We start from the raw sequence: 25,837 nt of genomic DNA, 5'->3' as shown, positions 1-25,837 counted from the left end.
GGGGATTCTCAGGACATCAAGGCATACACTAAAAACCTCAGTATGGAATTTGTAAAGGCTTTACTCAAAAGATTGTATATAAACAATACGCCCAAGATTTCTAAAAGTGCTATGGATTAGTGGCTAGAGCAGAAATCTGACTTTCAGATATGGCTATTTACTTTCAGCTGAGTGATCTACTTTCATCTCAGTGACTCCATCTCCTCATCTAAAAAATGAAGGTTCAGAAATTCAGAAATATCAAGTTTGTAATTGTAGAATATGACCAATTGCTTATATATTCAGGATGATTCCTTTGGTAACATTAATACATTAATTTCATGGAAGAACCATTGAAAGGGATTGTTCTCTCTCTTGTTCTCTCTCTCTCTCTCTCTCTCTCTCTCTCTCTCTCTCTCTCTCTCTCTCTCTCTCTCCCTCTCAGGGCTTGTTCTTGTTTCAAAAAGTACTAGGTTTATAGAAAAAGAATAGTAGAAGCTGGTCACCATGTGGCACAGCCCTATAATTCTAGCCTCTAGGCAGAGGGATTGTAAATTCTAGTTCAGCCTAGGCAATTTAGTGAGATTCTGTCTCAAAACCAAAAATGAAAAGGGCTGGGGTCTAGCTCAGTGGTACAGTAATCCTGGATTCAATCCCTAATATCAAAAGCAAACAAAGAAAAACACCCACCAATATTAGTAAGTTGAATTTAAAGCCTTAAGAAAAACTAGGCTTTAAAATTTACAGCTATAATAAATTGAATACTAATCACAAAGACAGTATGTATGTTTTTCAATGTTGACAAACATACTCCCTCCCCCTTAGAGACTAAATATCTCAAATGACAGCCATAAGCTGGGAGGTTTCCCAAAATATCCACTGATTTTAATCCAGTTGGTCCTAATACAGAGTGGAAGAGCAGGTCATTTGGGGTCATCTTTTTGGCTACTCTTCCTGTTGCAGGCATTCCTCTAGAGTTATGTTGCTGTGGTTGAATTTCAGTTTCATTCTTGCCCCAAAAATCACATTCCTCAGTACACCAGTATATAAATGACACTTGCCTTTTATCTTGACACTAGTATCCTTAAATCCACGTGTTATATCAACATTAGTGAAATAATGAAGTTAGCATTTGATGATGGTTAATTTATCTCTCCTGATGAGATATAGACACTGGGAGAATGATTTTCTCAAGTTTAGTAAAGGGAAACCAGTGACTATTAAAGAGATACTGGCTGGGTACATGTCTGTAATCCCAGTTACTTGGCAGGCTGAGGCAGGAGAATTGCAAGTTCAAGGCCAGCCTGGGCCATTTAGCCAGCCCAGTTTCAAAATAAAATAATAAATAAGTAATAATAATAAAATAAATAATAATAAGTAAATGTTCATTAGAATGCTTTCATAGCATACCTGAGGTCCTGGTTCATTCCTTAGTACCATGGTGGGGGTAGGATACAATTACAGAATATCCATAGATAGGCTGATTGAAGTAATTTTCAAATAATTTACCTATAAGTTATATATAAAATTATTGTTGTAGACACTTCACAAAATATATCTGTGATGAAATAATTTATGTATGCTGTATATGACACAAAGGCCAATAGAAAATCATATATTTGATTAATTAATTATAATAATCTAATTTGATTTCTTATATGTAATTGGACTCTTCCTGTCCAACGAAGAAAATTTGCAGAGTAAGAAGAAACTGAACAGGCCTTTTCAAGATGTCCTAGCTTTGCAAGTGAAGAAAGCATAATAGCCTCCACAGAAATGGGCCTCAGGAGAGAAAAACAATGGTGGATTAGAAACCACAAATGAAAGCAACACTGTAACTTTCAAAATCTTTTATCTGAGTACGCCCCTGTTAGAGGCAAAAAAGGGATTATAGTTCTTGGTGTAGGTAGGCCTCCCAGTGGGTATTATCTTGTAGAACAGTAGTGAAGGACACTAATAGTTTTAAGGGAGGGAGTCACATGCTTAGATTTGTTGGTAAAGTGGTGTTTTGCCCCCTGGATAGTTGAGAAACAGGCAATCTTATTTATGGCTAGTGGGAGGAAATATCACTGTTGGGCACTTTATATATTCCTATAAAATTATAATTATATATAAACATTGACCTAGCATATGTCCCTCTGGAAATTAAACCCATAGATATACAGTCCAAAGTGTAAAATAATAATTACTACAAGCTTATTAACTTCAGCATTAATCGTAATAACAAAATTGGAAACAATGTAAATGTTCATCATTCATTAAATATCAGAGTAAGTGACTTAATAAATATAAAATTATTAAATATTCATTTATATTAGAATATTGTACAGTTGCAAAAAAGATTGAGGAAAATTTTAAGGCCTTGAATAGCTCTTCAAAACCTAACAGAACCACAATTACCTTTTTGTGTAAAATAGAGGAAAATAAAACTGAATTCGCATAAAAATTCTGGACGAATATATATATATATATATATATATTCAAAAACCAAAATTTGTTACTTAAAGTGGAAGGAGAAGAGTTAGGCCATATTCACTAAATATCTTTATAGATGTTCAATTTTTAAACTGCACAATGTGTTTTCTACTCAAAAGATTTTTAGAAAAACCCATTTTGTGGTGCAGTCTCTGTGAAAAACAGTATGGTGATTCCTCAAAAAATTTAACAAAAAATGTCATATCCAGCAATTCCACTTCTGGATATATACCCCAAAGAAGTGAAACCAGGCATACAAATGTATCTGCACACCCAAGGTCCTAACAACATTCAAAATGGCGGAAAGGTGGAAGGAACCCAATTATCTATATTATGCAGATGGATGGATAAAGAAAATGAGACATAAACTCTAATGAAATATCATTCAGCCCTGAAAGGAAATAAATTTGACAGATGCAACCCTATGAATGAACCTTGAAGATGCTATTCTAAGTCAAATAAGACAGTTAAAAAGAATAAATATTGTGTGATTCCTCTTCTTAGAGTAATGGAATTTAGCGACAGAAAGTGAATGGTGGTTGCCAGAGCTTGGGGGAAGAAGCGAAGAGTTAGTGTTTGATTAGTACAGTTTCTGTTGGGAAGCAGGAAGAGACCTGGAAACGGAAGATGGCAATGGTGGCACAGCAATGTGTTTAAAACAACAGAATTGTACAAATACAAGTGGTTAAGTAAGGGCTGCGGGTGTAGGTCAGCCGTAGAGTGCTTACCTAGCAAGCACAAGGCCCCGAGTTTGAGCTAACCTACCCCCTAAACCCCCCCAAAAGGGAAGCCTGGTGTGGTGGCGCTTGCCCGTGATCCCAGCAGTTAGGGAGGCTTGAAGCAGGAGTGTAAAAGTTTAAAGCCAGTCATCAATTTAGCAAGGCCATAAGCAACTTAGCAAGACCCTGTCTCAAATAAAATAGAAAAAGGCTGGGGATATGGTTAGGCACTTCTCGGTTCAATCCTCGGTACCAAAAAAACAAAAACAAAAACAAAAACAAAAAACAAAAAAAAGATAAACTTTTAGTGTGTAGATTACAATAAAAACGCTCTTTTTGATACCAAATAACAGACAAACCAATCAACAAACAGGGAAATAACCACAAGAATATTGTGTTAAACACACATAAAATCACAGTTTTTAAAGTTTTCAGAAGAGGTTTTACTTAGTGCAGTCAACTTGAGCTAAAACTTGCGCCCAACGTGGGGCTCGAACCCACGACCCTGAGATTAAGAGTCTCATGCTCTACCGACTGAGCTAGCCGGGCACTGGGGGAAATTGGCTTATTTCTTTATGTTTGGAACGAAATTGTGATTCCAGATTTAAAGTTGGATTTACTTGGACTTTGATAGTCTTACTAAATGCCTTAATAGTCTGAAAAACTTATACTCTGCAGTTTGTGCCTAATCCTCTCAAACATTTGCGTCTGTTTTCTGTTTACTATTAAGGACGTGATCTATTTACATCCTCCACAAAGCACATGACGCTGAGAAGGAAAAAATAAAAGCATCAAGATGTCTCTGAGGGCTCAACATGAGGATTTGTATTCAGGAAAGACAGGAAGTGCCTGGAGGTCAAAGTAGCGCTGGGGTCCCTGAGAACTCTTTCTAATCCCCGCGGATTCCACCTATAGGATTTTCTTCAGCGCTCCACAAACAGGCTGGATTTCTAAATTTCTTGAATGTAGGGGGAAAAAAAGGAGGAAGAAAAATACAAATGGAGATGCCGGGGATCGAACCCGGGGCCTCATACATGCAAAGCATGCGCTCTACCACTGAGCTACATCCCCACTCGGTACGATCCTCCTCTCACTACTTACTTAACTGTCACTTGGTGCAGGATTCAAAAGCAGATAACTCGCTGACGCGAGGTCCCAGCAGCTGCAAAATCCAGATTCACCTAACTACGAGTAGTTCTAATAATTCTCAGCTGACCGTAGACAAACTGATCTTGAAGCGGGCGACCCAGAGGGTGAACCGAGCCTGGATATGAATCTGGGGGAGAATGGTGGTAAAAGAAGAGGGAATCGTCAAAACACCGTGAACTGTGACACGTAAAAGGGAATTTCGTTTTTTTAAAGGGGAGGATAATGTAGTAAAATATAGAATATTTGAATAAAACAATCTAGAGCAGTAAAATTAATTATTAATTACTTGTGTTGGAGGTGGGGAAGGGCACATTGTCCACTAATTTGGACGGATTTTCCACTACTTTATGTCATTGGAATTTTGAACCTCGTTAAATCTGTTCAGGTCAACAAAAAGTTTACCAAATTACTCTGGAAACTGGAAGTTCAGCCGTGAACAAACACAGTCCACCCACTCTTAGATCTCCCATTCCCGGAGATATAGAGTGCTAGAGAGAAAATGGAGCCAGTTATAAGGAAGAAAGAGGTGGGAAGAGAGCTTCTAAACAGTGTGTGTGGTTGGGTTAAGCTCCCAGGACAACGTGACATTTGAAACAAGCCTTGAAGGTAAGAAATGAGATACACAGGCATTTGGAAGAAAATAGGTGTAAACAAAGGAAACAGCCCTTGCAAAAGCCGTGAAGTAGGAGTATTAATGACATATGGCTGAAATAAACACCAGAGGGTTGTAGAAAATGAGACAGAGTCTCAGGTGTAGGAGTTGGTAACATAGAAAGGGTGACGCCTTCAGGTTATTGTAAGGACCTCAACTTTTTTTTTCTACATTTTTAATTGGTACATTAAAGTTGTACATAAAGGTAGGGTTTGTTGTTGCGTATTCGTGTATGCACACTATATAACAATATAATTTGGTCAACATTATTCCTCAGTATTTCCCCTTTCCCTCTCCTTCTCCTCCTTCTCCTGGCCCCTTTCATCTATTCTACTGCGCTTCCTTCCATTTTCATGAGACTCCTCTCATCTTACTTTTTTTTTTTTCTTTTTCCTCTCTAGCTTCCACATATTATCGAAAACATATAACTCTCAACCTTCTGAGTTTGGCTTATTTCACTTAACATAATGATCTCAAGTTTCATCCATTTTCCTGCAAATTATGTAATTTCATTTTTATTTATGGCTGAATAAAACTCTATTGTGTATTTATGCCACTTTTTCTTTATTCATCCATTGATGGACACCTAGACTAGTTCCATAGTTTGGCTATTGTGAATTATGCTGCTATAAACAAAGGTATGCATGTATTACTATAATATGATGACTTTAATTCTTACGAGAAAATACCAAGGAGTGGTCATATAGTGGTTCCATGCCTAGTAGGTTGAGGAACCTGGATACTGATCTCTATAATTGTTATACTAATTTATAACCCACCAACAATATAAAAGTGTTCCTTTTTCCCTGTTTTCAGCATTTATATTGTTTGTATTCTTGATGACTGCCATTATGACTAGTGTGAGATGAAATCTCAATGTAGTTTTGATTTGCATTTCTCTAATTGATAGGGATGTTTAACATCTTTTTTCATATATTTGTTGTCCATTTGCATTTCTTATTTTGAGAAGTATCTTTTTAATTCATTTGCCCATTTATTAATTGGTTTATTTGTGTTAAGTTTTTTTGAGTTCTTCATATATTCTAGGTATTAATCCTGTCAGAAAAGTAGCTATCCAAGACTTTCTCCCATTCTGTAGATTTTCTCTTCACATTCTTGTTTCCTTTGCTGAGCAAAAGCTTTTTAATTTATGCCACCCCATTTATTAACTCTTGGCATTATTTCCTGAGCTTTAGGTGTTCTATTAAGAAAATCATTGCCTAAGCTTGTATGCTGAAATGTTGACCCTGCCTTTTCTTCTAGAAGTTGAAGTTTCCTAAGGACCTCAACTTTTACCAAGAGAGTTGGTAGCCATTGGAGGATTTTGAGTAGAAGAGGGCTGGGATGTATACTGTGAAGTCATTACCACCAGAAAGGTCTTTCAAGTCAAAAAGGAAGATCTCAATTTTCAAGTCAAGAAGAGATCACAAGGGAATGAGTGTAAACAGAGGCCCAAGACCAGAACATGCGCAGAGAGAGGAGCAGAAAACCACAAGGAGGCTAAAAAGAAAGTAGGAAAAACCAAAGAAGGGAAGAAATTTCGGGAAATTTAGTACCCTGAAAGGCAGCGAGAAAAAGGTGTCGGCAAGGAGAGAGCATCCTGAGGTTAGGTCTTGGCCTTTGGGTTAGAATTGCACAGGTCGCTAATGACATCTACAAGACTGATTTCTGAGGAGAGTAGGGGTGAACACTTGATCCTAGTGGTTTCCAGAGGGAATAAGGAAAGAAAGTATGGAAGCAGATAATACTGGCTGCTCTGGAGGGTTCGAGGAGGCCTCCGGAGCAACAAAGAAGATGGGGGCTGGGGGAGGGCGGGAAAGGATAACAGTGAATAAAGTGAGAAAATGATTCAATTAATTACTTGTTCAAAAAATGAAATAAAGAAATGGGATACCACAGTTATAGGAAATGTAGTTACAGAAACGGATACAAGGTTATGTTTGGCAGAAGGGGACAGGGCCAGGTTCTAGAACCTAAGTTTAGCTCAGCACAGGGTCGGGATGAACCAGCTCTCAGAGAACCTGATACCGTGGCTCCCGGCGCCAGGCCTTTGCCCCGACCATGCAGAGTCGGCCTTGGTTGGCAACTGGGATGACGCCTAGCTGGGCAAGTGCGCTCACCTGTCCCGGCCTGTTTCCAGATGCTGATTAGGTCAGATTGGGCAGCCTGGAATCCGAGGGGAAAAGCGACAGAGAGGGAAGCCTCTGGCGAAGGTGGGGATTGCTGGAAACTAGAGCAGTGGGTGTGTGGCGCGGCCGAGCATATGCATTCTGTGGTTTCCTGCCAGCCACCATCGTACACCCTCCTCTCCCTGCGGCTCCCAGCCGGTACACCCTCAGCCTACGTCTCCGCCTGCTTGGTATGAGCCCCGCCCTTCCTCTCCCAGTGGGCATTCGGAGGCCAGCCTGGGCTGCTGAGCTCTGAGCCTGGTACAGAGGTCTCCGACAGGGTCGCCCGACTCAGGTGCACAAAGGGCGCCCATGGCGACCGTAGGGCCCCGGACTGGCCCGGGCGCAGGGGCCGAGGCTCTGGCACTGGCTGCAGAGCTGCAGGGCGAGGCAACGTGCTCCATCTGCCTAGAGCTCTTTCGGGAGCCAGTGTCCGTCGAGTGTGGCCACAGTTTCTGCCGCGCTTGCATCGCGCGCTGCTGGGAGCGCCCCAACACTGGCACCGCAGCCGCGACCCGCACGCTGCCTGGTCCACTGCCCTGCCCTCAGTGCCGAGAGCCCGCACGCCCTAGCCAGTTGCGTCCCAACCGGCAGCTAGCTGCTGTGGCTACGCTGCTTCGGCGCTTCAGCCTGCCAGCGGCTGCCCCAGGGAAATGTGGGACCCCGGAAGCTGCGGCCTCAGCGACGCTTGTCCGGTGTACACAGCACGGAGAACCGCTGAAGCTCTACTGCCAAGACGATGGGCGCGCCATTTGTGTGGTGTGTGACCGCGCCCGCGAGCACCGCGCTCACGCTGTGTTGCCACTAGACGAGGCGGTTCAGGAGGCCAAGGTGAGCTCGGGTCCCACCCCTGAGGGTCCTCAGGACCTTCAGCTTTGGTCCAGCTCTCCCGCCCAAGCGGTACAGACAGGCAAGATGGAGGCCCAGAAGAGCTCCTGTCTTTTTTCTCCTATCCCACGTTGCTCAGCACTGTTTCTTGGGCTGAGCTTGGTTCTCTCCGTGTTGTTCCTCACCACCCTCGGTGCCACCTCCCTCTCCCCAGTACACCGTGTTTCCTCAGAGCAGATACTGGGTAGCCTATGTAACGCTCCCAGATATTTGGCGATTCTTTTCCCTGTCTGCCCCCAGCCTAGCCAAGTCGGCTTTATGGTAGCTCTTCATTTCGGCCAGAAGGTCTCTGTCACACACATCTCTATTCTCATCCCTTTCCTTGAGCGTGGCTCTACTCAAATTCTTCACTTCATAGGGGATTTAGTGTGACGACCTTCCCAGGAGGTCGGAGAGTGGAGTGTGAGGTTTCTGGGCTAAGTGGAGTGCCTAGAGACGTCTAGGCTGAGCTATGGGGGTGAATTCTGGGTGCCTCCGCCTTGACTGCTTTCTTTCTGAGGCGGCTTTATCAGGGGTGTGTGCGGGGTCCTCCCGGATTCCAGTCTTTGCTACCCTACCCATCTCCAACCTTCCCACGTGGGGTAGGGGACACAAGAGGGGTTGGGTATGTGTTGGGCTGGGGGTCTCGTGTTTCGGCCTAGACTGTGCAGCAGTTTCTCTTGGGGAATTGAAACTCTAATGCATTTGAAGTCACACTGCAGTAGCTCTGAACCCTTAGGTGTAGCCTGCACAAGCTATATTCACCCCGACTTCCAGAAATGACTTCTACCCAACCTCCTCCTCCTTGAGCTGAGACTTCCCTTTCTCCTGGATGGCTTCAGGAAGGCACATGTGGGGTCTCTCGTTTCACCCGCAGGAGCTCTTGGATTCCAGACTGAGGGCCTTGAAGAAGGAACTGGAGGACTATGAGGTGTTCCGGTCTACAGAAGAGAAGGAGAGCAAAGAGCTCCTGGTGAGCCCCGTTGTGGGATAATACAGGGCTGACTACCCCCAGGACTCAGGGTGCATGTGTGGTGTTGGAGTGTATGCTTATGAATTTCAGAAAGATAATAGGTTGCATATTACATAGGTTGACTGTATAATTTACTTTACAAACCAGAGCTTTTGAAAATGAAACGGAGTGCTACAAAATTGTCATAGAAGAGCCAGCCTGAACTGGAACTTCCCCAGTGAATTAGGATGTACAGTCACTCTAATTTACATGATATGCCAATGAGGGCCTTTGGGAGGGTAATTGAACACATTAATATTTCTTCAGAGAAACATATAAAGATTCATATGAAGAATGTTAGTTCAACTGTCACATATTAGTTCAAGTCATGTTTTGCCACAAAAAGAGTGAAACGTTTTTCCATTTTCAGAATTATTATTATTATTATTATTATTATTATTATTATTATTATTATTATTATGAAATGGAGCCTAAGAGAGAAGGGGCTCTGGGATTATCAGAACTGTTCTGGACACTGACATAAGACAGGAGGTTTGGGGATTTGGGTATTGTATTGTGCAACTCAGGGTGCTCAGCACCTCTCCATCTCCCAATTAGGATGAAATTTTATTTTTCATAGAGTAGAACAGAAAAGTGGAGTGGGGTTCATTTTGGTTAAGGTGAGTCACTGACTATCATTTTCACCTTGAAAATTCAAGTTCAATAAGTAGGTATTGAAATAATTAAAGGATCTACCAGGGCCTGTAAATTATGGTGCTGGAAATTTGGAAGGAGAGGGTCTTTTTATCCTTAAGGTTAGGAGAGATGGAAGAAGACCCTCAAATTCATATAGCCTAAGGTCTTCTCCTGACCTTTAACTGCATCTGTTATACCTTCTTCTGTTGTGCATACCAGACCTTCACAACTGATCATTCACTTCCCTCTGTAAGGAAGAACTCACCTTTCCAGATCTTCATCCCATACTATTCTGCTGAAAAAAAAAAAAAAAGGAGTGAGCATGTAGATCTTCAATACTGTTTTACACCCATGATCCAGAGAGCATCCCCACAGTGTAGGCATTTTTTCAGTCTCACACCCAGCTGCCCATGACATTACTTAGTACACTTTCCACTTCTGTCTTCTCCCAACAATCCAACTACCTTCACTTCTGATTTACACATTCATTATCATTATAAAACACGTAATTAATGGAATAAAGAAACAGTGTACAACTATTGCTGCATGATTAAAAGGATAATGAGAACTTTTTTTTTTTCCCAATTCTGGGGATGAAACAAAGGGCCTTCTACATGCTAGATAAGTATCACTGAACTACACCCCAGCCCTGAGAATGAATACTTTGAGAATTCCCTTATCCCAGGGACATTTGATAATCTGGAATTTTATATATATATATATATATATATATATATATATATATACACACACACACACACACACACACACACACACATACATACACATATACATACACATACACACATATATACATATACATACATACACACACACACACACACACACACACATACTTGTCAGTACTTGGAGATGGGTTACAGCAGAATTTAGAGGTAGAGGTCAGAGGTGCCATTAAACATCCTATAATACATAGGACATGGGCTGGGGGTGTAACTCAGTGAGTAGAGTGTCTGCCTAACAGGCCCAAGGCCCTAGGTTCCATTCCCAGCATTGGGGAAAAAATAAAAACAACCACAGAATGTATAGTACAATCCTAACATCAAAAAATAATCCCAAATCTAGCCCCAAATATTAATATTGCCAAGGTTGGGAAATCCTGATATGCAGTTCTTAGCCTGTTTTCTGATATTATAACACAATACTATAGACTAGATAATTTATAAAAAAAATAGAGGGTTATTTAATTCCCAATTCTGGAGGCTGGGAAGTCCAAGAGCATGGTATTAGAATTCACTTTGCATCTAGTAAGAGCCCTCTTGCTGCATGGCAACATGAAAGATGGTACCACATAATGAGACAGAACAAGAGTGCTATCTCATTTCTCTCTTCCTCTTTTTTAAAGCCCCTAATGTCATTCATTATAAGGGAGATCCTACCCTTATGAATTAATCTAATCCTAATTACCTCCAAAGGTCCTTCTTCCAAATACCACAGCATATGAATTTGGAGACTGTTTCCAACATAAGAAATTTTGGTAGACACATTCAAAACCAAGAGTATTTTGGTAAACACTTTAACTTGTGTTATTTCCTTGGGAGGCTGGAGAGGCTGAGGAGGCTGAGGCAGGAGGATTAAAGATAGCCTCAGCAACTTAGTGAGACCCTGTCTCTAAATAAAATGTTAAAAAGGTCTGGGAATGTGGCTCATTGATTAAGCACCCTGGCTTCAACCCCAGGAACCAAAAGAAAAAAAAAAAAAGCTGTTTTTTTAAAAAGAAGTAAAATGAAGAGTGAATGTTTGAAATGTTTGAGAGTGATAACATAAATGAGGAAGGAAACACAACCTCAACTTAATACTTATGGTGGCCCCAACAAGCATTTTAATCTTCTCAAATGAAAAAGCTGTAGCTTGAGGTCGTTCTGGAGCAGGAGTTTGAAGTTGCCCTACTTTAGGGATAAAGCCCAGGTTCACAAGAGACATCTGGGCAATTTTGTGGCAGGGTAAGGAAAGAGCATATGTTGAGGCTGCAGCTTGCAGAGAGTTGGGATATTTAAACTAGAGGATGTGTACAACCTGTGTTTGTGAGTTTGCTTCTGATCCCCAAAGTAGTGAGGAAGATGGAACCCTGCCCTGTGTAATGACTCAGAGGCTCCTGTCCCAAGCTTATGTCTCAGTGCTCAATGCCCAAGTCTTTCTGACCACTGTGACCTATCCTGTCTCCTGATCCCTGTCCCACTCACCAACTCCTCCTTCTGGGACAGAAGCAGATGGCTGCTGAGAGAGAGAAGGTAGGAGCAGAGTTCCAGGCACTTCGGGCCTTCCTGGTGGAGCAAGAGGGCCGGCTCCTGAGCCGCCTAGAGGAACTGTCCAGGGAAGTAACACAGAAGCAGAATGAGAACCTGGCCCAGCTAGGGGGTGAGATTGCTCAACTCTCCAAGCTCAGCAGCCAAATCCAGGAGACAGCTCAAAAGCCTGACCTTGACTTCCTCCAGGTGAGTCTGGAACTGAGGGTAGAGAACAGTTAGATCCTATTAGTTTAGTAGAATCACATATTCTGGAGCCAAAAGGGACTGAAACAAGGTGCCCTGATGCCCTGATTCTTCTGGAGTTAGAAATCTGAAGGGTTGTGATTTAAATACACAAACCAAAATTTTTTTTTCAGTGCTGGGGATCAAACCTAGTGACTCATGCTTGTTAGGCAAGTGCATCCCCAGCCCCTTAAAAATTTCTTGACTCTGAGCTACAATAATATAGCTTACATTGTGTTCCAGTATTCACATATTGAAACAAAAGTCTTAGAAAGTTATATTTATCTTTACTGCCTATAATAAACCTTGATGGTTTTATTCTATTTTCTTTTATTTATTTATTTATTTATTTATTTTTTCTTAGAAAATAGGTGTAATCTATTAGATAAACTTCACAAACTACAAATGGGTCAAGAACAGTCAGGTAAAAGACATTGGTCTGAGTGACTTGCTATTGCATAAAGGGCTGTGACTCATCTAAGGTGGTTTCAGGGCAGAAGCAAACACTGGGTCTCACGAGATGACTCCATTTGTGATTCTATAACAGAGAAAACCTTTGAAGAGATGTGGTAAGGTCCATCAAGTTGAGGAGACACCCAACAGCCATCCATAACTAGTTGCCACCTGGTATTCAAGGCATGGTATACCTGCTTATTGTTTATTTCCTTGGAGGCAGAGTAAGGGACATGTTTTATTTTCTTAGAAGTGAGTGGAGGTTACCTGATGCTGATTTGGTTTTCTTCCATTTTTCCTTCCAGGAATTCAAAAACACACTAAGCAAGTGAGTGAATCTAACAGTTTCTTGGTTTTTTCTAAATTCATTTCCACTGAACCCTCTCTTTATCCTCCACCTCCTGCTTCATCTCTCACATCCTGATCCCCAGCCCCCACTTCCTTGCCTTACCTGGGTACTTTTTTTTTTTTGTGTGTGTGTGTGGTGATGGGGATTGAACCCAGGGCCTTGTGCATGTGAAAAAGAGGAGGGAGAGGCAGGGGTCCCAATATCCCCTTCAAAGGCATGTCCCCAATAACCTAACTTTCTTCTATTTGTTCCACCTCCTAAAGGTTCCACCACCTTCCAAAAGTGCCACTGGCTGGCAATCAAGCCTTCAATGTGTGGGCCTTTAGGGAACACTTATCCAAACTATATAGCACCATCCTAATTGTCCTAGCCCATTAGGAGTGGGATGATGTTCTTGGGCCTTCAAGGTTCCTGTCCTATAGGTGCAGCAATGTGCCTGGCCCCAAGCCAACAACAGTCTCTTCTGAGATGAAGAATAAAGTCTGGAAAGTTTCCCTCAAGACCTTTGTCTTGAAAGGACTGCTGAAGAAGTTCAAAGGTAGGGCTTGGCCATGCAACATGGGTGCAGTAGTGTGTTTCTGATACTTTAGGGATACTAAGCTCTGCCTTTTCGGAATTTATGTGAAAAAATGGAGCTGGGTTGTGTCAAGACCAGATTAGTATGGGAAGACAATGGTGGCAAATCTATTTAGGATTTCCCCTAAATAGTGGCATGTGGCTTCTTATGGGACATACAGCCTGGAGGTGTATTGAAGGTGAAAAAAGGGTTGAGGAGAGAGAACTCAACTCAGATCAGTTCTGGGCAAAAGAGGGGAGAGTTGAGAAGAGGTGGAGCTAAAATGCTTAGAAGTCTGAAACCTATCCTGTCCCAGTCTCCCAAGCTTGCTGTGCCTGCGTATCAGTTCTTGGCCTCCAGAGTATCTGGGGAATGAGTGAATCAGATGGGAATAAATGTTTGAAAAGAAGGTATCCTTGTCAATTTCCCAGGTTGTTCATACATGCTCTGTTTTGTCTCTTTTTCTCAGAGGATCTTCGGGAAGAACTGGAGAAAGAAGAAAAAGGTATGGATTGCGGTTGTGACAGTACAGATTATTTGGTCATATAAAGAACCCATTTGCTTATCTCTCTGGTCTTTGCACACAGTTGATTCCTTATATCCATGGACCTTAGTGGCTTTCCCATTTATCATTTATTTCCTCACTGTTGCAGAAAGAAAGCTACAGGAGGGCAGGGATGCTCAGATATCTTATAGTCTGTGGTATTCCAAGGACGTAAACAGTGCCTGGAATATAATCATGCTTACAACAAGGGAACATATTTTAACTTTTTATTATGGAAAATTAAAAACATATTCAAAAGTACAGAGAGGAGTGTGTCAAATGTTATGGATCCATCATACACTTTCAACAATTATTTCTCATAAACTCTCCACTGCTTCCCCCTGGATAATTTTGAAGCAAATCACAGGTAACAAATCATTTCCATAAACAGTAAAGATAGGCTGAAAAGAGATTGGCTTTTATCCCTAACAAATGCAAAGGTCCTCTCCTGACCCTTAACTGCATCTGTTATACCTTCTTCTGTTGTGCATACCAGACCTTCACAACATCACTACACTTAAAAATTAATGATTCTTTCTAATATCTAATGTTCTAATTTCCCCAATTGACTTTTAAGTTAATTGGGATCCAAATCTGTCAAATAAATTGCATTTATTTGATTTCAATAATTACTTATTGAATGAAAAAAAAAAGTAAAATACCTGGGAGGGAAAAGAGTGAAGGATTGATTGGACATTGGCACTGTATGCTGGAAAGATTGCTCAAGGAAGAGGAGACAGGTTTGTAGAAGGGCTGTACTAAAGGAACCAGTATGCAGGATACTCTTCCTTGTCTCCGCCCTTCAGTGGAGCTCACCTTGGACCCCGACACTGCCAATCCTCGCCTCATCCTCTCTCTGGATCTTAAGAGTGTGCGCCTTGGACCGCGGGCTCAGGACCTGCCCAGCCACCCCAACCGTTTTGATACCAACACCCGTGTTCTGGCATCCTGCGGTTTCTCCTCCGGGAGGCATCACTGGGAGGTGGAAGTAGGCTCCACCGACGGCTGGGCCTTCGGTGTGGCCCGTGAGAGCGTGCGCCGAAAGGGCCTCACGCCCTTCACCCCTGAGGAGGGCGTCTGGGCGTTGCAGCTCAACGGTGGACAGTATTGGGCTGTTACGAGCCCCGAGCGGACGCCCCTCAGCTGCGGACACCTCTCGCGTGTGCGGGTAGCCCTGGACTTGGAGGTGGGGGCTGTGTCCTTCTATGCTGTGGAGGACATGCGCCACCTCTACACTTTCCGCGTCAACTTCCAGGAGCGTGTGTTTCCTCTGTTCTCTGTCTGTTCAACTGGCACCTTCTTGCGAATCTGGCCTTGAGGAGCATTGCCCTGCCTCCTCTCTTGCTCAGACTGGGGCTTGCCCTCCACCCTCCCGCTCTAGTTAGCCCAAGAGAGGCTGTGGCAGAGCACAACACTGGGGGGCATGAAGAGTGATTGAGGAAAAGGTTCTGTAGTAAACCAGGAAGGGAAGAAATGCCTCGGGACTTGTTCCCTCTCGGTTGATGGGTGTATGGTTTGGGCCTGAACTGTGAAATGGGAATGCCCTTGAGGACAAAAGCCTTACTCTTGACAGGGATGCTTCATATCACATGGGGCTTACTGCTCTAGAAGGGCCTCTGGTTCCGTGGAACGATTCAAACTCTTTAACTTTTTATTATGGAAAATTAAAAACATATTCAAAAGTACAAAGAGGAGTGTATCATCATATACTTTCAGCGATTATTTGTCATAAACAAAGTGGACAGGTTTGGCCCTGGGGCAGCCATGTTCATTATTATAGTAGCAGCTCTGCTTTTAGAGGTCATGAGTCCTATGAATCCCCCTGACCTGACGGGATTGTCTACTCAGCGAGGAGTATTATATTTCCATACATGAACTGGAACAAGACAATTAACCCATGTATGAAGGAAAAAGCCAGGACAACAGCCTACACGCATTGCTACTCTCCAACTCCCCTTAACCTGATAATGCAGAGTGATATGTGCATTCTTGATCACAGTGGCTGTGTTCTCACAGATACCTAACCTCCCATTTTCCAATGTACTCAAGTACTCATGTCCACTGTACTCATGTTCACTGTACTCCATACAGTCTCCTTTGGATAAGGAGAGCAAGGATTCTGGAATTTTGAAACACAAATTGACACTAAGAATTTTAAGATGCAACTAGCACCAGCATAGAAATACACATATAGCACCAACATTATCCTGACCACACTTTCTGGAAGTTGCCAAATATATGCAACAGCAGATCATTCTGGTACCATAGCCTGCTCAGTCTGTGCCCTGGGAGAGTGTTCAGAAGACCAGCCTTGTTATCCTGTTGGCTGGATGTTCCCAGTTTTTGAATGGCTGGGCTTCTGGAAGGGTGTTTGTTGGGTGTTCCCTGCGTAGTGCTCCTATGGGAAGGGGAATAGGGACACGGAAATATAGATTGTGAGCTCATCTCTAGGGGTGGCTTGACTCTTTCTTGAGTTCCCTGGTCTAATTATGGGAGGACAAGTATGAGCAAGGGTTTCTGTTAGAGTGAGTTAGCTTAAGTATAGAGGAGTGTAAGTATATGCATTTGTTGTACCTCAGATTTGAGGTGAAGAACATTTATATTTCGAAGAGGGCATTTATGAGCAGGTACATAGCCTTTAGGTGTTACAGACTTAGATCAATTTGGTCATAACTTATGATTTGTTGTTGTTGGTTGCTGTGGAGGCAGGCAAGACACTGTCTTAGAGGCAGACCCAGTTGACAGAACTAGATAATCAGAATCCTGCATCTTGGGGACAAGACCACTTAAGAGTTTAGTCTATAGCAGAAACCAGAGGGTGAATCCAATATATGGAGAATAGCTCTAGAACATAGTAGCTATTTTATGTATTTGAACGCCTTTGATTTCCACAAGGAAAACCCATTTCTAATGTTCAATTTCTAATTAAGTCACCTGATGTCCTTAAGCCCTAATGGTATCTGGGCTCATATGGCTCTTTCTTTTTTCTCTCCTTTTGCATTACCTTGAATTGAATCCAGAGTGCTCTACCACAGAGCTACATTCCCAGTCCTTTTTATTTTTTCTTTTGAGATAGGGTCTTGTTGCCAAGGCTGGTCTCACACTTGTGATCCTCCTGCTTCAGCTTCCTGAGTTGTTGAGATTACAGATGTGTGCCACTACACCCCACTTATGTGGCTTTCTGATTATTACAGTTCCTTTTGTATCTTTTAACAACTGTTCTGAGAATCACAACACATTGGAGCTACAGAAGGTGGAATATTTGATGGAAGTACCACATGTACATGTGAGGCCAGGTCTGAGGACTCTGAGAATAGCTGTTTGCATATATATTTTCAGTTTTTGTGTTTGTAACTGTGACTGTTTTGTCTACCAGAATGTGTGCTTGCAGAATAACTACTGATATGTATATATTGGAAGAAATATATACAGTTACTGTAACAATCACATTTGGAGGGGAAGAAATGTTTTTTCTTGAACACCAGGGCAGCTTGGTAGCTTGGATGATATAATTCTGGTATTTATACCCCCTGTTATCGATGAGGAGTTCTGCTCTCCCACATGTTGAAGTTTGAACATTGGAGAATCATACGGAGGCAAGCTTATAAAACAGGGTTTATTTAAAAGGGGTAACATAGACTTCTCCTAGGAGGGAGAAGGGGGCCATAACTGGTATCCTGGTATCCCCAGAAGTGAGGTGTTCTGCCCTTTTTTATATGTCATAGGCTTCCTTTGCTCTTCTGTCCTCTTCCCCTTTCTTTCTCCTTCCTGTATCTGTGACTAGACCCAGGAATGCTCTTGGGATAGCCAAAAGGTGGGAAACAGGTGGGCTGAAGGGAGAAGGGCAGTATGGTACAGCCCAGGACACATTAATTGACAACTTTATAGCTCCCTGTAGGGAGTGTCAATTCCTGGGACAGGTTACCAACAGGTTGGAGCAGGGGTAGGTTCTTGACGGGTGGAGGAAGGTCTCTGAAGGAATTAATATTTCAATCCCTCAGGGGTCAGTCTCCAATTTCCCAGGACTCCCTCAAAATTGTCCTCCTTGATCCAACCTGACTCGATTTACCTATCTATACTGACTGCCTAATTCTGGCTTCAGTATGAGAGTATGTTGTGCATTTCCTATTTCTATCCTTTGTGCATCATAAGATCTCTGGGTCTCTGAGACCAAAAATTGGCCTAACAAGCATCTTAGCCTATATGGATAGTTTCAGATCCACCAAGACTCTGCCACCAGATCCTAATAGGGGCAATATTCAGAAGGGTATCCAGGGACCTACTTCTGGTCTGACCACCAGTGACCCAAGTCACCTGGTTTTGCAGGAAGCTAGTGGAGCCTGAGCCACCAGAACGAGCTCTATAACCTACAGTCACTACTTTGTCCTTTCCTAGACTAGACCTCCTGTACTTCAGATCAAAGGATGCCCCAAGAGTTGTCTTTTCCTAATTCTTCTCAAAGTGAGGCAGGGGTTAGGGACTCCAGGCCTTGGCCCTGTCTTTATCTTGGCACTTTGGAACACCAAGACTTTCTGATTCCCTCACTATTCACTCTCAGCCTAATCTTCCTCTGCTCCTCACTATCCAGCCCACTCCAGGTGGGCCACCTTAATAGTTCTGACCTAAATTCTCTGCAGAACAGGCCTATGCACACTTTTCCTACTTGTAACTTTGACTGCTGGACCACTGTCATCTTACAACAAGCCACAGACACCCTCCTTCACTCTTGCTTGCGCTCGCTCTGCCATAGGCCCCAGCTCTTCACAGCTCCGCCCATTGGAGAAACCGCCCCCGCCAGCGCGCGTAGTTGGTCCTCTCTTCCCAGGGCTGTCTCAGGAACTGTGGCCGTCTGGCTTTCCAGACACTTACTGACGCCGAAGTAGGAAGGCTGCTACTACTGAGCCAAATATCACTGGCCCTGTTTTATTGTTTCATTTCTTAATACAGTGATCTGCTATTGCGACTGCGCAGCGGCGGTGATGATGGTGTCAATTGCTCGTGCGCAGAAGCCAGCGCTGTGGCTGGCTCCATAGCTCAGGGGTTAGAGCACTGGTCTTGTAAACCAGGGGTCGCGAGTTCAAATCTCGCTGGGGCCTAAGGAGACAATTTTACCTTCCTTGTGTGAAACTTATATTTTCGCCTTCGCTGTGAGGCAACAAAATGGTACAATCACTTCCTCTTTGCCGCTCAGTACCCTCAATCCAGCAGCCCTCCTTATTGTCACCTTTTTCTTGAAATGTCAGATCCACTGCGGACTCCACTATAATAGGTTCTTCTGTTCCCGCACTTCTATCCCGCGGACACCCCTTAGCTTGTGTGTGAGAGAGCTCTCGACGAGTTCATTGTAGGTCTTTCCATATCCTTCTGTCGCCCCACTCCGTCCAGGGGCTTGCCCTCGTCTCTCATCCTTTCGTCTTTGCTAGGGCGGACTTCCTCTCGATTTCCGGAGTGGAGACGACTCCCGCTTCCCTATTTGGCTCCTCTTCCCTACCAAGCATTTGTCTTCCTCCACGCGCACTGGACGTTAAATTTGCTGCTCTGCTTGCTCCAGGCGGCGATGTGTCCTCCCTCTCTCAGTCCTTTCTGCTTTCGTGTTGTAGACATTTGCTTTCTCTGTGAAATCACTGTATATAAAGAAAAGTGCAAACAAACAGTTCACATTCCTGACACCCGAATCCAAAGACAATCACTTTGTCTTATTTGCGTCCAGCTTTTTTTAAACCAAAAAATTTTATACATCTGAAGAATGCTGACCTTTTGAATTTTATTGATTTATGTTATTGACGGAAATGAAGAGTACCAAATGAGCCTAAAATGTGTCTCGGGAAACCCAACTGCGCTGGCGACGTCAGGTCCTGCCACTCCAACTCCCAGATCGCAGGCATCTTCTCTCCAACCAGAAGAGCGAGACGCCACCAGTGGCTGCGGCTCAGGGTTAGAAAACAGAATCCCGGCTCAGAGCTCCAGAGCGCAGAAAACTATTAGCAGACGCCTGGGTAGCGATTGGAGTAGCGGGAAGGGAAAGAGCCAGGTGCGTGGAGAAGGGAGTAGGTTTCCGAGACCTATTGACCGGAAGCACACTCTTTCCTCCTGCAGCCAAGCCAGCTCCTATTCAAAGAGCCAAGATTTGGGGTCAAAACTCATACTAACACGCTCGGGACAGGCCAGGAGCCCGCCCGCGGGCCTTGGACTCTTTTACCCGAAGGACTCGTACCGCAGAAAGGTCGCCTTATTGGAGAAGCTGGATTGCAGGGGCCAATGGAGAGAGCTATTCGGGAGCTTAAATAAAGCCATCCTCTGAAATAAAAGTAAATATCGAGGGAGGCGTGTGTTGGCAGGTTGTTGAACTAACTGGTGAATACATCTCAGGCCTTCATTTCAGAGGTACTCAGAGTCTGGTCGTGACCCACTGTCCAACCAAGGGCGACTGAATACACCAAGTCCTGTGTTTCAGTCGGACCTAGTCCAGGCGGGGTACTCAGGAGAATACACAGGCTCACGCCCCTGTCCTTTTGGCATTGAGGACGTATGGGCAGAAACTTGGAAGGAGGAAGGGGTAGCTAGTGTGGAACATCACTTGTAGGTGGGTCAGTTCACTTGGGAAATTCGCCGTGGGAAGAGTTGAAGGCCAAGGACAGAACCCAAAGGGAATCCATATGCAGAGAGCCCTGTGTGGAAGGGGTGAGGTGCGAGTGGAGCATCCACTATTAACGAGAGTGGGAATAGAAAATGAGTGGGAACAGAATTAGCATTTTTTACTTAAGAGCAAGGTAAACACCACCAGTCTCCCATACTGTTTTTCTTTCTTTCTTTCTTTTTTTTAAATACGCTTTAGTTGTACATGGACACAATAGCTTTGTTTGTCTATCTTTATGTGGTGGTGAGGATAGAATCCAGTGCCTCACCGGTACTAGGTGAATGCTCTCCTACTGAGCCACAAATAGTAATTGTATATATTTATGGGGTACAGTGTGATTATTCAAAATATGTGTACATTATTTAATGATTAAATCAGGATAATTAGCATATCCATCATCTCCTACATTTATCATTTCTTTGTGGTGAAGTGTTCAAGAACCTCTCTACTAGCTATTTTGGAATGTCTATATGCTATTGTTAACTATTCACCCTACTGTGCTGTTGAACACTGGCACTTAATCTTCTTATCTACTTGTAACTTTGAACCCATGGGCCAACTTCTCTTTACCTTTCCTTCTCCTGTCTCTGGTAACCACTATTCTACTCTGTTATATCAGAGTAGAACTTTTTATATTCCAAACATGCATAGATCATAAAGTATTAGTCATTCTCTGTCTTATTTCATTTAACACTGTCCTCTGGGTCCATTCATGTTGTCAAAAATGACAGGATTTCATTCTTTTCTTAATGGCCGAATAGTATCCCACTCTGAATATGCCACTGTTCTCCCTCTCCTTGCTTTGGGTTGAATCCAGGGCATCCTACAAGTTCTCTACCACTGAACCATGTTCCCAGCACTCATGTTTTCTTTATTTTTATTTGTTTTCTTTCTTCTTTAGTTTCACAATTTCTTTATACATTCGTTCCTTGGATATTTTGGCATTGAGGGCGTTAATTCCAAATCTTCACTAATAGGATTGGTATTACAATAAATATAGATGTGCAGGTATCTCTTTGATGTGTTGATTTTATTTCCTTTGAATATATGACCAATAGTGTGATTGCTGGATTCTATGATAATTATATTTTAATTTTTTTGAGGAATCTCTATTCTTTTTTCCATAAGGGCTGTGCTAATTTACATTCCTACCAACATTGTATGAGTTCCCCTTTCTCCACAACCTCACCTGCATTTAATATTATGTATCTGTTTGACGCTGCCCATTCCAACCAGAGTGAGAGATCTCATTGTGGTTTTGATTTGCATATCCTTGATGATCAGCTATATTGAGCATTTTATCATATACCTTTGGCCATTTATTTACCTTCTTTGGAGAAGATAATTGAATTATTATTATTATTATTGCTTTTGAGATGTTTGAGTTCTTTATATATATTCAGGATACTAACCCCTTGACAGATGCATAGTTTGCAAATATTTTCTCCCATTTTGTGTGTTGTGTGTCGGTTTTGATATTGTTTTCTTTGCAGTGCAGTAGACTTTTGGTTTGATGTAATTACACTAGTTAAGTTTTGTTTTAGTTCCTTATTCTTCTGAGGTCCTATTAAAAAAAATCCTTGTCCAGATTAATGTTACAAAACCATTTCTCCTAGTAGTTTCATAGTTTCCGGTCTTAAATTTATGCTTTTAATCTTTTTGAGTTTTTATAACTGGTGAGATAGGAATCAAATTTTGTTTTTCTGCATGTGGATATTCAGTTTTCCCATTATCTATTATTGAAGACACTGTCCTTTCTACAATATGTGCTTCTGTCGAAAATCTGTTGACTGCAAACGCGACCTACATTGTTTTATAACAGCCGTTAGTGTAGGAGATTTCTCTGTAGGTGACACAAAAATAAACCTGTGGCCCAACTCTGGGTGGATTATAGCGAATTTAACGGCAGGGAATCTGATTTACTGGCTTTTACTACTAACTAATCCAGCGCAATTAAGTTATTTTGGGTGAGATCAGATCCAAAGCAAGGGTAGAGGACAGTGCCCGCACAGGTTGGATCTCTGTGCAGGAGGCAGCTTGCAGCAATCTCAGGGGAGTTGAGGGCTTGTTCAGGGCTGGGAGTCCAGCCGTTGGCCCTGCGTGGTGTGTGTGTGTGTGTGTGTGTGTGTGTGTGTGTGTGTGTGTGTGTGTGTGTGAGCGCACGCGCTCCTTGAAACCGGTTCTCCGGTTCTCCGAGGCTTGCTAACTGCAGTTGGTTAGTTAATCCGGTGAAGGTTTTTTCTTCCTTACACTTCCCTACATTTTCTGAACATTTTGTAAATACTTACGTATTGTGTCTTATATTTTCAAAAACCAATAAACAGCCTCCTCCCCTTTACCGGGCACCCCAGCCTAAACTTAGCCACAAGCTAAACTGGAGTAGTACTCCAGCTTCACTTTGCCTTTCGCGGCTCACCATACAGTTCGTCTGGGATCCCCTCCGAACTCTTCGTCCTTTCCTGGAGCCTTCGGGTTCTCCTTGCCTCTGTGCCCATCCCCTGATCCTCAAGATTTACGCCTTAATTAAGCTCCCTTAGGGGTGGTGGTGGTGGTGGTGCGCCCAGCCTCTAGAACGGATGCCTCTGCTAGCTGCTCGAGAGGTCTGAACAGAGAGGAGCTCATTCCGAATCCGTGGCTTGTCACAGGGGCTCAAGAATACAGAGCTTTCACGCTGTGCTGAATTACCTTGTGGCTGAGTTAGCCGCAGATGGAAGTTGAACAAATATTGATGGGGTCGGAGACATTTTCAACAATGAAAATAGTTCCAAACCTCTATAAATAGAAATCACTTTTTTGACGTTGAAACCAGCTCTATGGAATAAGATCTTGTATTGAGAGCGCCTTGGACAGTGGGTGGCTCGTTGGTCTAGGGGTATGATTCTCGCTTTGGGTGCGAGAGGTCCCGGGTTCAAATCCCGGACGAGCCCGTTTCTTTTCACACTTTAAATATTGTCTTTAACATTGGTAATTTTAACCCTGGACAGTACCGGAGAATGTGCCTCCAAATTGAGAATAATCTCGGAGGGAAGAGTGAATCTATAGTCGTTGTTAAAGGGATTGAGCCAGAGCCGCATGAGGCTGTCTCTGTGGACTGTGAATTTCTTGCTTTAAATAGAATTCAGTAATCTTTGAAACTAGGTGGTTGTTTGCTAACAGTCATTTATGTTCCAGAGCAATCCACCTTCACGGGTTTCCGTAGTGTAGTGGTTATCACGTTCGCCTAACACGCGAAAGGTCCCCGGTTCGAAACCGGGCGGAATTAATTTTCTTGCATTCACTTTTTAAATAATTGCTCTTTGAAATTTATCATATTGGGAGAAAGTTGAAGAATTTCTTTGAACTTGTCAAAACTGTCTTCGCTACGGTGTTCTCTCCCCTCAACCTTCGGGTTCCTGTTGAGTGTGCCACTTTGTGCTAAGTGTTTGTGTCCTCTATTTTATCCAGCGGATTTCACCCTGTATTCGCGTTTGCAGAGTTGATGATTATAGATCAAAAAATGTACACAAATTGGCAGCGGTGGGATTCGAACCCACGCCCCCGAAGAGACTGGAGCCTTAATCCAGCGCCTTAGACCGCTCGGCCACGCTACCCACCTCTCTGGTTCGCCTTTTTGTGTCATTCTTCAATATAGTTAGAATCCCCAGGGTCTTTAGGCAAACACCGAGCTGTGATGCGTTTACACTCTTAAAACCACATTCGATCTGGCAGGATCTGATGGTGGGTTTTTTTGTTTGTTTTTCGGGAAAGCACTCAATTCGCTTCTCTGGTTCCCTCTTTGAGGAGTGGACCTGACCACAGTGGAAGCCTACTACTTTCTCACTTTTTAAAAAGACCATGAACATGTGTGGTTTTACAAATTTAAAAGGGAGGAGAAAAACCTACACATTCACTACCATTTTTCCAAAAATTCATGCATTTTTATATATTTTGTCAGCGGCACTGATACAGGATATAGGGAAATGGTATTTCAGGTTTGAATAACTTGACCTTCCACTCATTGGGACCATCTTGGCCTGACATTGAGTGCCACTATGTGGATTAGGAATTGAATCTATAAAATCACACGGAATTGAAGTGACCACAGCCCCTGCCACAACAGGTTTCTTTGCATCTAGCCATTTCCCCAACGGTGAGCATTAACTACTTAAGAGAGAAGTCAACTTGGAATCTAGGGTCATTAAAACTTAAAAACAAACAAAACAATGGCAACAAACAAAAATCCCTCATGATTTTCTTTTTGGTACTGGGGATTGAACTCAGGGCATTCCCGGCCCTATTTTGTATTTTGAGTCTCACTGTGTAAGGCTGGATATGAACTCGTGGTTACACTGGGATTACAGATCTGCGCCACCGCCCCCAACTGACTAATGATTTTCTTTTTTTTCCTTATTTGCTGATGATCCTTTATTTTTGATTTATTCATTTATATGTGGTGTCGAAAATCGAACCCAGTGCCTCACTCCAGATAAGTGCACTACCACTGAGCCCCAGCCCCATCTCCTAACTCATTAAATATTTTTTAGCTACACATGGACACAATATCTTTGTTTATTCATTTTTTTATATGGTGCTGAGGATAGAACTCAGTGCCTCATATGTGGGAGGCAAGGGCTCTGCCACTGGGCCACAACTCTAACCTCCATGATTTTATTATTTTTTTTTAATCTTGAAATTATTATAGATTGACAGATCATGGCAAAGGAAGTTTGCCAGGAGGTCCCATGCACCCTTCACCTGTCCTCCCCAATAATAACTCAGATAACTATAGCACAATAACAAAACCAGGAAGTTGACTTTGGAACAATCCACAAAGTTTATTCAGATTTTCTCCCATTGTACATATTGGGAGGTTGTGGAACCTTTAGAAGTAGGGCCTAGTGAGAGATTTTAGATTGTTGAGGAAATGCCCTTGAAAGTTATTGTGGTACCTGGTCTCCTTCCTTCTCTTTTGCTCCATCATCACAGAGTCAAGCTGTTCCATCATCACAAGCCTCTCTTGGGCCACTTTTTCTTTAAGTACTGATATGTTTATTATGGTATAAAGCAGTATGTTGTACACCAAATCATTTTACAGTAAAAGCATTTTGTTGTTTTTAGATATACATGTATGTATAATATTTTGATATATCATACATACATGGAGTATAAC

The 25,837-nt window shown here is 42.7% G+C and overlaps 1 protein-coding gene, 1 long non-coding RNA gene and 6 other non-coding genes across 17 annotated transcripts; 4 read left to right on the top strand and 4 right to left on the bottom strand.

Moving 5' to 3' along the window:
• Positions 1-3,649: 3,649 nt before the first annotated feature.
• On the bottom strand, positions 3,650-3,722 carry Trnak-cuu (transfer RNA lysine (anticodon CUU)). The gene has a single exon. It is a non-coding gene; the product is annotated as a tRNA-Lys (tRNA).
• Positions 3,723-4,172: 450 nt separating this feature from the next.
• On the bottom strand, positions 4,173-4,244 carry Trnaa-ugc (transfer RNA alanine (anticodon UGC)). Its single transcript has one exon. It is a non-coding gene; the product is annotated as a tRNA-Ala (tRNA).
• A 2,569-nt stretch (positions 4,245-6,813) lies between these two features.
• On the top strand, positions 6,814-15,740 carry Trim7 (tripartite motif containing 7). Of its 10 annotated transcripts, XM_005340881.5 has the most exons (7): positions 6,988-7,973; positions 8,887-8,982; positions 11,883-12,113; positions 12,908-12,930; positions 13,374-13,489; positions 13,977-14,012; positions 14,858-15,740. In XM_005340881.5, the coding sequence occupies exons 1-7, from the start codon at positions 7,455-7,457 to the stop codon at positions 15,367-15,369; spliced, it is 1,533 nt and encodes a 510-aa protein (XP_005340938.2). In that variant the 5' UTR covers positions 6,988-7,454; the 3' UTR covers positions 15,370-15,740. The 10 variants fall into 10 exon arrangements, 6 of the variants coding, with proteins under 6 accessions (XP_040128683.2, XP_021576265.2, XP_077906360.1 ...); XR_013439039.1 differs by lacking the exons at positions 13,977-14,012; positions 14,858-15,740 and adding an exon at positions 12,697-12,790 and having other exon boundaries at positions 6,827-7,973; XR_013439041.1 differs by lacking the exons at positions 13,374-13,489; positions 13,977-14,012; positions 14,858-15,740 and adding exons at positions 12,697-12,790; positions 13,215-13,329 and having other exon boundaries at positions 6,827-7,973.
• Positions 15,741-18,960: 3,220 nt separating this feature from the next.
• On the bottom strand, positions 18,961-20,236 carry LOC144377848 (uncharacterized). The gene is made up of 2 exons (XR_013439043.1): positions 19,806-20,236; positions 18,961-19,675 (listed from the first exon to the last, which is right to left on the bottom strand). It is a non-coding gene; the product is annotated as an uncharacterized LOC144377848 (long non-coding RNA).
• Positions 19,075-19,147, top strand: Trnat-ugu (transfer RNA threonine (anticodon UGU)). Its single transcript has one exon. It is a non-coding gene; the product is annotated as a tRNA-Thr (tRNA).
• Positions 20,237-23,543: 3,307 nt separating the features above from the next.
• On the top strand, positions 23,544-23,615 carry Trnap-ugg (transfer RNA proline (anticodon UGG)). The gene has a single exon. It is a non-coding gene; the product is annotated as a tRNA-Pro (tRNA).
• A 261-nt stretch (positions 23,616-23,876) lies between these two features.
• Trnav-aac (transfer RNA valine (anticodon AAC)) lies at positions 23,877-23,950 on the top strand. The gene has a single exon. It is a non-coding gene; the product is annotated as a tRNA-Val (tRNA).
• A 246-nt stretch (positions 23,951-24,196) lies between these two features.
• On the bottom strand, positions 24,197-24,278 carry Trnal-aag (transfer RNA leucine (anticodon AAG)). Its single transcript has one exon. It is a non-coding gene; the product is annotated as a tRNA-Leu (tRNA).
• Positions 24,279-25,837: the final 1,559 nt, after the last annotated feature.

The sequence above is a fragment of the Ictidomys tridecemlineatus genome, chromosome 1 (genome assembly GCF_052094955.1).
Source record: "Ictidomys tridecemlineatus isolate mIctTri1 chromosome 1, mIctTri1.hap1, whole genome shotgun sequence".
NCBI classification, from domain to species: domain Eukaryota; kingdom Metazoa; phylum Chordata; class Mammalia; order Rodentia; family Sciuridae; genus Ictidomys; species Ictidomys tridecemlineatus.
This window is presented reverse-complemented; position numbering and strand designations above follow the sequence as displayed.